Genomic DNA, 10,808 nt, shown 5'->3' on the forward strand with positions numbered 1-10,808 from the left:
AATTCCTGTCTGTCTCTCTGTCCCTCTGGGCTTTTAACATTGACATGTTCTTGCCAACATCTCTGTGCTTGTTCACAGTTTCTTCTTGCTATCTTGCTTATTTATCTGAAGCTGAAGACACACCTCTTTACCCTGGCCTTTGACACTAGAGGTGTTTGTTTTCAGGACCCACCCTAACCCTATGATTGTAATCCGTTTAAAGTGAATTTTAAACTGCTGCCCTGGGACCTACTGGTGAAGGGCAAGTAATAAATTTAATCATCATCTCTCTGCCCTTCATTTGTCCATCACGTCTTCTTGCAGGCGCCTTCCCTACCATGAAGCTAGCCAAGATGGCCACCTCAAGTGATAAATCTGCATCCGTTCATGTGTGACCAGCGACCACTCTTCATTTTTATGAAGCTTGCACGAATGAATGTTTGGTTGGAATTTTGTTTGGGTGGTGGTGGTGGTGATGCCAACTGGATTTTCTGCCTCAGGGAACACATCTTGGGCCTCTGAAGACAACAATTTTGCCACACATCAGATGTGAAGTAAAATCTTCTTTACCACTTGGCAGGATGATATGGATCAACTACCCCAGGTGAGAGAGCTTCCACTGGAGCAGTCTTGCCAACGGTATGAGATAATTGTGACAATTTCCATAGGGGTAGCTCTGCAGCAAAAACAAGGGCCCCTCCTGGCAACCTATTTATTGAGCATTCACCCTGATTTGCTTGTACAAAGCTGGTACAGGGAAGTTTAGAGTATATCCGGTATTTATTGAGCATTTGTTCATTTTGTTTGTGAGGTGGTTATATACTGCAGATAAGGAGAAGGAAGCCCTCAAAGTGCCAAGCCAGCAACCAGCCAAAACTAAAAGTGGTAATTGTTTACTGCAGCCCGATGCGTTTCGGGTATCAAAAAACCCTTTGTCAAGGGCAATCTGTAAAAGTATACATATAAACAACATTAAAATCAACTATAAGAAGTACCTAAAATGTAAACTATAGTACAGCGTTTATGAATTTATCTATTAAAAATGAACAATACCATGATCTGGTAAAAGCTGACTCATAAACTATAATCAATAAGGAAGAGGGACAACTAAAATGGAACATAATACAAAATAAAACTTCACAAGATTATACATACACCACAAATTGGGAAATTCTTACAGAGCTTCTCTAATTTGAATAAATCTTGATTAAGCAAATACGTGGGGAGGAATACAGAGGTCAAATGTCTTATATACATATCACACTATCTAATCAATATAACAAACTAAATTTTTAGGAGTAGCTGGCTCTTAGAGAAGGACAGATCAAAAACTTGAAAACTTCACACACAACTGAATATAAATATGCACCCGAGATTTTAAAAAATGTTTTGCAGAGCTTTTTCTGATTCAAATGAACCTGAGAGCTGAAAGTAGATAAAAAATGATGTAAGGGTCAAAATACCTTGTGCTCTCCACTTATTTGCTTAGTCCAGGTTTATCTTAGTGCAAGAATCTAACAACACCTTAAAGGGGAAAAAAAGTATTTGTGTGACAAATGCTTCGTTAGGAGAGGGAATCCTCAACCCCTTGCTGTATGCGCTCCCTTTTGTAGATTTCTGGCCTTTCTCATTTTTTCCAGTAGTATCTTTTTCCTTCCTTCAACTCTTCTTTATGGTGTATACATGTCTGTCTATCGATCAGTATCTCTCTGTGTGTCCATCCCCATCCATCTTGCCTTCTGTTTTCTTCCATCATTGTTAATTGCCTGGCCTTTCTGGCATAGTCGTACCTTTAAAAAAAATCTCTCTCACACACATACACACTTACTGAAATATCTCACTCTCCCCAACCCCTGGCCACGCTCCATATTCCAACTCCATCCCTTTCTCTGCCTCATTATTTTCTCTGTTGGAGTGACATGGGGCAACCCATTCTCATCCGATCCTTTACTTCTTTTTCGCCTTGAAGGCATTGCACTGCCTTCCCATTGATCTGGACTCCAACGCCTCCATCTGCCCTTGGAGCTGATTCCGTCACAAGCAGAGATGGAAGGGTATAAATTCCCCTGAAGGAGATTGCTGAAGAGAAAAGACAGAGGCTTTGGCTACAAGAAGTCTGTGCTGTGTCACCAACGTACTTAGGTAAGGAATCCTGAGGCCAGAGCTAGAGGAGGGCCTGCTGTAAGTAGAGTAGCCCAGAAGGTGGCGACATTCAGTCTTTTCCCACTACCGATTCTTTTCCTGATTTTTCCTCCTAGAATCAGGAAGCAATGGAAGTTGCATTGGGAGCTCATAAAGGCCTTGGGGCTATCATAGTCATTCTCAGCTCATGTCTGCTGCTATCTTCGGGGGCTGTGCTGCCAAAGCTGCATAATTCAGGCAGGTAAGTTGTTATATGCCTTCAAGTCAATTACGACTTATGGTGACCCTATGAATCTTTTTTGGATATAGGGTTTTCACGGTAAGAGGTATTCAGAGGTGGCTTACCATTGCCTTCCTCTAAGCCTGTGGCATCTGGTAATCCCAGGTGGTCTCCCATCCAAGTACTAACCAGGCTTGACCCTGCTTAACTTCCGAGCTCAGACAAGAGCAGGCTTGTTCTTACCACCTTTTTTTTTTCTGGTTGGTTTACCCATTCTAGATCTGTTAATAACTTTGTGAGCAATTCTCCATCTGAACCAGGGCTGGCAGATGTGTTAAGTAACATGACCAAAGCCCTGCAAAAGAGGATGTGGCAGAGAAGGGGATTAGAAAAAGAAAGAAGAAAGCTGTTCGCTCCGAGTAGGCTTTTAAGATCACGTGGTGGGAGTGGTGGGATTTTAAATAGAGGAATACCTCTAACCCTTTTAGCAACCTCCTCTTTCACTTTTCCATCTGTTGGTGCCTATTTCCTCTTCCAAAAGAAGCCTTGCTTGACAGAAAACTTAACGCTGAGGGATGATAGTTGTCACATATCTGAAGGAAACTCACGCACCAGATTTGACAACACTCAGAGTGCTTTCCAGTTCCCGTCTGCGGCAGCCAGAGAAGATGTAACCAGAAGAGGCAGTGAGAGGAAACTTGGGTTGAGAAAGGTTAAGCAGAATATGAATATAGAGCAGGGATTTCGTCTCAAGGCATAAAGGGAGATGCTAGATAGAGCAGCAAAGATTTAGGGCATTTCCAGACTGTTGCTATTTTCAGGTGGGATTCAATCACACACCAGGAAATCCAGGTTACACAATTAGATTGGGAGCTCTTGTGCAAGAAATCAGCTTCCCCATAACTTGAAGCAGTTCATGGAATGCTTTGCCACAAGATGCTGTGATGGACGTTAGTTTAGGTCATAGCCATATCATATTTTTTAAAGCACATGGCTTTCCCCAAAGAATCCTGGGAACTGTAGTTTGTTAAAGGTGCTAAGGATTGTAGCTCTCTGAGAGGTAAGAGCTACCGTTCCCAGGATGATTGTTAAAGTGGACTTACAGCTCTTTAAATATAGTGTGGATGTAGCCACAATAATAATGTATTAGTGCTGGATTTTTTCTGTTTTAGTTTGATCTGCGATGCTTCCCCAATGCTACTGCATTATTGCTGTCCAGAGAGGCTATAGCACAACAAAAATGGATCAAAAATGAACCAGAACACTTGTAGTATAAAAAGTTTGGGGGTTTTGGCAGGAAGTTATGGGATATGCACTGATTGGAAATGAAGTAGGGTGGTTGCCCCAACACTTTTGTAGGTGCAAACAGTACTGAAAGAGCAAAAACCATTATGAATGCACAATAAAAAAAGACATCAGGAGGGGCCCTGGGTTTATCAAATTATTTGTTGCCATGACAGCTGGAAGTGGAACTTGCATATTCAGAAGCAGTCTACTTCCACTAATAACGGAATAGCTATCCCCTTCTTGCCTTGCTTGAGAGCTTCCCAGAGGCAAACACTGAGCCAGGTCTGCACCCCTTCATAATCTCTACTCTTCTCCTACAAACTCCACTTCAGTCTGAAAGAGACTTTCCAGCTGGAGGTGACTCTCAGGTGTGTTCCAGCCAGCTTGAAGCAATGAGTTTCTTGGTCCAGTTCCTGCTAATTAATTATGCTTCTGTCATTCCCCACCAACTTTGAGCCAGGTTATATCAAATACTGGTACAGGGTTGGGGAACCTGCATGACCACCAGACATTGTTGGACTCTAATTCCCATCAGCCCCCAGCCAGCCTGGCCAATGGTCAAGGGTGATTGGAGATGTAGTTCAATATCTGAAGGGCCACGTTTCCCATAGAGTGTGTGTGTGTGTGTGTGTGTGTGTGAGTGAGTGAGTGTGTGTGAGAGAGAGAGAGAGAGAGAGATCTTCACTTTGTATGACAGAAAAATGAGATTGAAACAAATATTTGCATAACTTGAGCAGTATTTGTGTAACTCAAGCAGCTTAAAGATGAATAAATTTATTATGGCATAAACCACCAGTAACCAATGAGGCAGTGGTAGATAGTGGCTCCATATCAGTGGGGGAGCAGAATCCTCTCTGGGTTTTAGTCCACCCTTTCAAGGAGCTGTCCAAGATGCATACCTTGAAAGTTCAGACTAAAACCCAGAGAGGATTCCACTGTCCCTTTGACATTGGAGCCACCGGCCACCACTGCAATGAGGTGCCCTCCAAGTGTTGTTGGACTACAACTCACATCATCTCTGTCGATTGGCCAGGCTGGCTGGGGTTGTTGGGACTCCAATAACCTCTGGAGGGTACCACAGTGGCTACCCCTGGTGTAAGCTTTCATGGTCTAGAAAGCGTATGCCATAATGAATTTGTTAGTCTTTTATAAATTTGGTTAAATAAATTTGTTTAATCTTTATCAAAGCACCACAAGACTCTGTTGTTTCTGCTGCAACAAACTAACACAGGTGCCTCACTGGCAATGGTATCATATGTTCGGTGGACAAGACCTTAAGATATTTACTTGTGCATCCACACCATATATTTAAAGCACATGGCTTCTTCCAATGAATACTGGGAACTGTAGTTTACCCCTCACAGAGCTCTTCTCAATTGCCTGCATAAGCCTGGTGACATTGCAAAATTTTCAGTAAGTGTTTAAATGTCAGAACAGAAGGTGCCACACAGGTATGGTGTGGATGTTACTAAAGTCTGAACAATCTTGTCCCTCAGAAGGCAATATCAAGACTCCTCTTCTGCTCAGACCCACGAGATCCCTCCACCCTTCTGGAAAATGGAAGTGTCTATTCTCCATACTTTCTCCCAGCAGGCTTTGGAAGAGTGAAGTACCCCAGTATCCTTCACCAGAGAGCAGCCCTGTCCTTAAAGGAGCCCTGGTTCCCTGGGACATCCGTCTCCCTTCCATCACCCTGAGTGACTGGAGGCTCAAGTGGATGTCTTCAGATGTCATGGCACCACAAGATGAAGACAATGAAGATGAAGGGCAAAATAGGAAGTCCCGCCTGTGGGGCCCAATCAGACAGGAAGCTGTGTCTCCTGGGGGCCAGAAAGTGGCACTATACCCAGCTACCTGGGTGCCAGACTGGGATGGGAAGCGAAGTATTGTGGTAGCGGATGATGCTGCCTTCCGGGAGAAAAGCAAGATGCTGACAGCCATGGAGAGGCAGAAATGGCTCAACTCCTACATACAAAAGTTTTTGGTGGTGAACACTGAATAAGATAGACCAGTGAATTGGCAAGAGGTAAAGGAGAACATCAATGTGAGGGCTAACAAGGGTCAAGCTAGCTGTATATTACACTTCTTGGAATAATCCATCAAGACTATATCCAGTGTATCAATTGACCATATAGACCAGGGATAGACAGCTGGAAGTGCCCCGGCCCTCTCCCCAAAGGCTTTTCATCTCTCCTCCTTCTGCATAACTGTTGAATCCCTATACACAGAAACACATGCACTGTTACAGGGGTTCCCCAACTATAGTCCGTGGACCACCAGTGGTCCACAGGCTTCATTCAGGTGGTCCACGGCATGTCCACATTAAATATCCATATCTTTTTTTTAAATTATGTCTTTATTGTTTCTTTTTATTTCTCACATTCTGTTTGATTGTATTACAATTTGAATTCTGTGGAATGCAAACTGTTGTACAAGAAAAGAAAAGAAATAAAAGACGCAATTAAAATACAATTAAAAATCACGCAGCCTCTAGCACAGCACATTACAGTTGTTCCGACAGGCAGAAAAATCATTAAGTGGTCTGCCAAGACCATCAGCAATTTTTAAATGGTCCGTTGGGGGGAAAATGTTTGGGAACCGCTGCACTATTTTGCTCCTTGACACTTTCTCCCTTGGTTTTGATTGGAGGGAGTGTTTGATCCTTTCCCTCTGTCATGTCTAAATTCTTCCCCTCCAAGCTGCTATTAGACCTGTAAAGGGGAAAATATAGGTTCCTAAGTCACGCTTGTCTCCCCTCCCCATACACAGGTCTTAATAGCAGATTTGGGTGGGGGGTAGGGGTTGATTTAGACTGGGAAAATGGTTCTCTGCGAATGATTAAGTTATGCCACTGTTCTATAGTGGCTATAGTACCAGTTTTAAAGTGAAGGGGAAAAACAGTAGGAGATCTGATCATGGATTTCCTGCTTTCAGCCCTTAAGGTGATGGAATATAGAAAGGTCTGTTACAGTGGTTTTAAAAAAAAAAAAATCAAGAAAAAAGCCAGAACCAAATCACAGAATGTTAGGTCACATCTTTCTACACCATACATTTAAAGCACACTCCACCCCCCAAAACGAAGTTTGTTAAGGGTGCTGGGAATTGTAGCCCTGTGAGGAGTATACTACAGTTTCCAGGATTCTTTGGGGGAAATCATGTGCTTTAATATATAGCGTGGAATTCAGAGCTTGGAAAAGTTACTTTTTAAAACTACAACTCCCATCAGCCCCAGCCAGCATGGCCGCTGGATTGGGCTGATGGGAGTTGTAGTTCAAAAAAGTAACTTTTCCAAGCTCTGCCGTGGATAAGACCTTAGAGTTGGAAAGGATCTTGGAGGTCACCTAGTCCAACCTCCTCCAGTGCAGGAATCTTGCAACTACAGCAGCCCTGACAGATGGCCTCCCAGCCTCTTCTCAATCGCCTCCAGTAAAGGAGAGCCCAGCACCTCCCAAGGCACTCTGTCCCTCTTGGAAGCATTTTTTAAGAGTTGGGAAGTTTCTCCTGTTGTCTAGCCAGAATCTGCTTCCCCGCAATTTCTACCCATTGAGTCTAGTCTTGCCCTCTGGACAACAAGCAGAGAACAAGCCTGCATGGAGACCTTGTAGCAGTTGGACTTATTACTACGTGGAACATCATTCAAGACTGTTCGTTTTTGGTTGTCTAGAAAAGATGATCACTTCACATTTCTAGTGGCCTAGGGTTGCAGGGGACCAAAGAGAGAAGGAATCTTACAGGACCACAGAGAGGGTCACACATCTCTTCTTTGCTGCGTACCTGTTTCACACTCTCCGCTGGTGTTTGCATCAACAGGACCTGTACCAAAACTGGAACAATATGGGGAACATGAGCATGGGCCTTTGCACCTGTATTTTTTCCACACATCTCCCCTTGGCTGTTTTCTTTTTCCTGTTCTAATAAAATATGAGGTTTGTTTGTTTCTATTGTTTTGTATTTTCCCCATCAGAAAAAAAAGTGAACAGCACAATTAATTTTTTACAGGGAAAGGATTAGGAAGTTTGCGCGTGTGTGCGCGTGTGTCTTAAGTGGTTTGCATAAAAGTGATAAAAGTACAAATAGTAACATTCAATAAAATTTCCTAAAAGCTAGGTTAAAATCAGAACAAAACTTTAAAAAACTGAGCAGTGTGCAAAATTAAACATCCAGGAAAGCTTGGGTAAACATGGACATTTTTTAGAGGGGTTTAATGGGAAGGAGAGCCTGGCTGGGAGTCCAGAGTCTGTGAGTTCAAATCCCCGATCGTGTCTCCTGGGTGTCAAGGGCCAGCTAAAGATCACCCCCACAGGGAGTGGCTCAGGGGTTATGTGCCCTGCCACCTGTTCAGCCGTGGGCAAGCTACATAGTCCCAAGGAGCCCAGTTGCCCCCTAGCTGGCAGTTGCAGACAAGGAAGGGGCTGACTTGTGCAGCTGTGGCAAGCTGAGCAGGCCCTAGCCAGCTGGGGAGGATGAGCCTCAGAGGGAGGCAATGGTAACCCCCCTCTGAATACCACTTACCATGAAAACCCTATTCATAGGGTAGCCATAAGTTGGGATCGAAGGCAGTCCATTTCCATTTTCAAAGATCAATACTGTCTCTGCTTCATGAATTACTCAAGGGAAGGTATTTCAGAGAGTAGGTGCTATCACCAAGAAGCCCCTGCTTCTGCACTATTATCAGGTGATAATCTGCTGGTCGTGGAATGGCCATCAGAAGATCACTTGCTATGAAAGGCCCAGATGACCCTAGTGGCTCAACTTTGGTACCAACTTTGGTGCACCAACTCTAACCATTCCTGGACAGGGATAGTGTTGCCATGGTGGTCCATGCATTGGTAATTAGTATCTTGTCATTACTTTACTGTAATTCACTGTATGTGGGATTACTCTTGTGTCTGGTTTGGAAGCTGCAGCTAGTGCAAAATGCAGCTGGTAAGACTCTAAATGGGACACCCAGCTTTACAGATATTAGACTGATGTTGATAGATACGTACTTGCTGCTTATTAGCTACTGAGCCAAGCTCAAGGTTTTGCTGCTGACATTTAAAGCTCTACAGAAGAAAACTAGCAAACCCATCTACCCCAGTAGAAACCACGCCAATCTTTAAGATCTTCTAATGGGCATTCCACGACCAGGAGATATCTGATTCGGCAATGTGCAAGACAGGCTGCTGGCCTAGATAGGCCATCGGTCAAAACCAACAGGGCTCTTCTGAACCCACAACCGCAGGTGCCCCTAAACAGCCATTTGATCTGCAGTGATTGGCAGGGGATCATATTTAGCTCCTTGCCATGAAAAGCGTTACCTCTCATCTTTTTAAGGAGCATAGAAAGCTGCCTGATACTGAGAGCACTGGTCCATTTACCTCAGTATTGTGAGTATACTGACTGGCAACAGCTCTCCAAGATTTCAGACACAGAGTCTCTCCCAGCATTACTGAAATACCAGACTGACTTTCTGCATGCAAAGCAGAGCCTCTGCCACTGAGCTACGGCCCTTCCCTCCATTTGGGCATATCAGGCTGCTGTTAAAGGCCCAGTAAAAGACCTTACTCAGCTTCCCTATAGAGAGACGACGTGTCGCAGTTGTTAAGAGTATACAACCAGGACCACAGAGAGAACCCCGGCTCAAATCCCAACTCAGCCAGGGTTAAGCTGTTGTGAGGAGAAAACAGGAGGAAAGGGCTGCCTTTAACTCCTTGGAAGAAAAGCTAGAATATAAATACAATACAGGTGTGGGGAACCTTTCGCCCTCCAAACATTGCTGAACTTCCACTCCCATCATGCTTCCTAGGGCTGATGGGAGTTGTAGTTCAGCAACATTTGAAGGGTCAAAGGTTCCCCACTCCTGATATAATACCAAATAATCTCATGCTTTCTTTCTGTCCCTCGAAGAGCAGTTTGATCTGCAGCAATTAGCAGCAGGTGATTGTGTTTCGATCCATGCCCTAAAAGCTTCATCTGCTAATTTCTGTACATCAAACCTCTCTTCAAGGGACATGAGCAAGTCATGCTGTTCCGGCCCCCTGCTGCCGTTTCCCATGATCCATTCCTGTTCCAGAGGTCCCAAGACGTCCTTTCATGCTGCTCCTGCCTATGCTAACTCAGGGTGCTTCCAGAAGACCTGTTGATTGAGCACTGATCCTGATTTATTTGCAAAGAGATTAGACAAAAGTTGGCTATTCAAGGAGCATTCATCCTGATTTGTTCCCAGAAGGGATTAGATTATGTTGGCTGTGTAAGCATTACCAGTTTAAAACACAGCTGGAGCATTCTTCTTCTCAATTTGGATCGAAGCTGGGGAAAACACATCAAAACACAATATTTCATAAGAACAACAGGATAGATATGGATTGTGTGTAACACTGGGCTCATTCACATGGGAGCTGAACTTCGCAGTAAAGACACAGCTTTTGCCATCGAGATAGATTTGCAAGGTTCCCTCTTCCTACCTTCAAATCCGCTGTTTTCCTTTCACACAAGTAGGTGTTCCTCTGGAAAGGTTTAGTATTGCTGTTTCCTTGTGGCCCCACCCCTAATTTTACATGCTTAATCCCTCTGGAGTACCAATATTGCTAATGGAGAAGGGGTGGGTTTTTTTGTCCGTTTCATTGTTTCTTGTGAATTGCACACCTGTCTTCTGGGAGAGGGTGGGGTGCAACTGACACCAAACTGTATGAAGCTGAATAGATGGGGGAGTGAGTGAAAGGCAGCTTTTGTGGGCGTCAGAGAGAGAGGGAGCTGGCAATGGGGCATAAGAGAGCCCACCCACTAAAAAAATATCGAGGCAAAGCGCCTACACGGAGGAGCGCAGCGAACCTGAGACGGTTTTTCCTTTCCTTTTTGCATTAAAATTGGATTGGTTTGATATGGGAAAACTGTGTGATAGCTGCTGATTACCTGCAACGTCATGTGAACCATGCAAATTAAACAGGGATGCAAGTAGCACCAATCTCACAGTAAGTTGCCGTGTGAACCAGCCCATTGTGTATACACCCCTTCCCAAACCAGAGGTAGAAGTGCAGTGGATGCAGAGCAAATGGGAGCATGTGAACACATGAGGGATGGAGGAGAAATTTGATTCAGTTCACATGTAAAGCCAAATTTATGAAATTCACACTTTCTGAAACAATATGAGAACCGAAACAGTCATCCTTTACTTATCCGAATTTTGCGATGCAGTTGT

The 10,808-nt window shown here is 44.0% G+C and overlaps 1 protein-coding gene across 1 annotated transcript; it reads left to right on the plus strand.

Moving 5' to 3' along the window:
- The first annotated feature begins 521 nt into the window (after nucleotides 1-521).
- PTH2 (parathyroid hormone 2) lies at nucleotides 522-5,956 on the plus strand. Its single transcript, XM_061590597.1, has 4 exons — nucleotides 522-583; nucleotides 1,949-2,121; nucleotides 2,238-2,362; nucleotides 5,222-5,956. The coding sequence occupies exons 3-4, from the start codon at nucleotides 2,250-2,252 to the stop codon at nucleotides 5,628-5,630; spliced, it is 522 nt and encodes a 173-aa protein (XP_061446581.1). The 5' UTR covers nucleotides 522-583; nucleotides 1,949-2,121; nucleotides 2,238-2,249; the 3' UTR covers nucleotides 5,631-5,956.
- Nucleotides 5,957-10,808: the final 4,852 nt, after the last annotated feature.

This window comes from Rhineura floridana, chromosome 11, assembly GCF_030035675.1.
Source record: "Rhineura floridana isolate rRhiFlo1 chromosome 11, rRhiFlo1.hap2, whole genome shotgun sequence".
In the NCBI taxonomy this organism is placed as follows: Eukaryota; Metazoa; Chordata; class Lepidosauria; order Squamata; family Rhineuridae; genus Rhineura; species Rhineura floridana.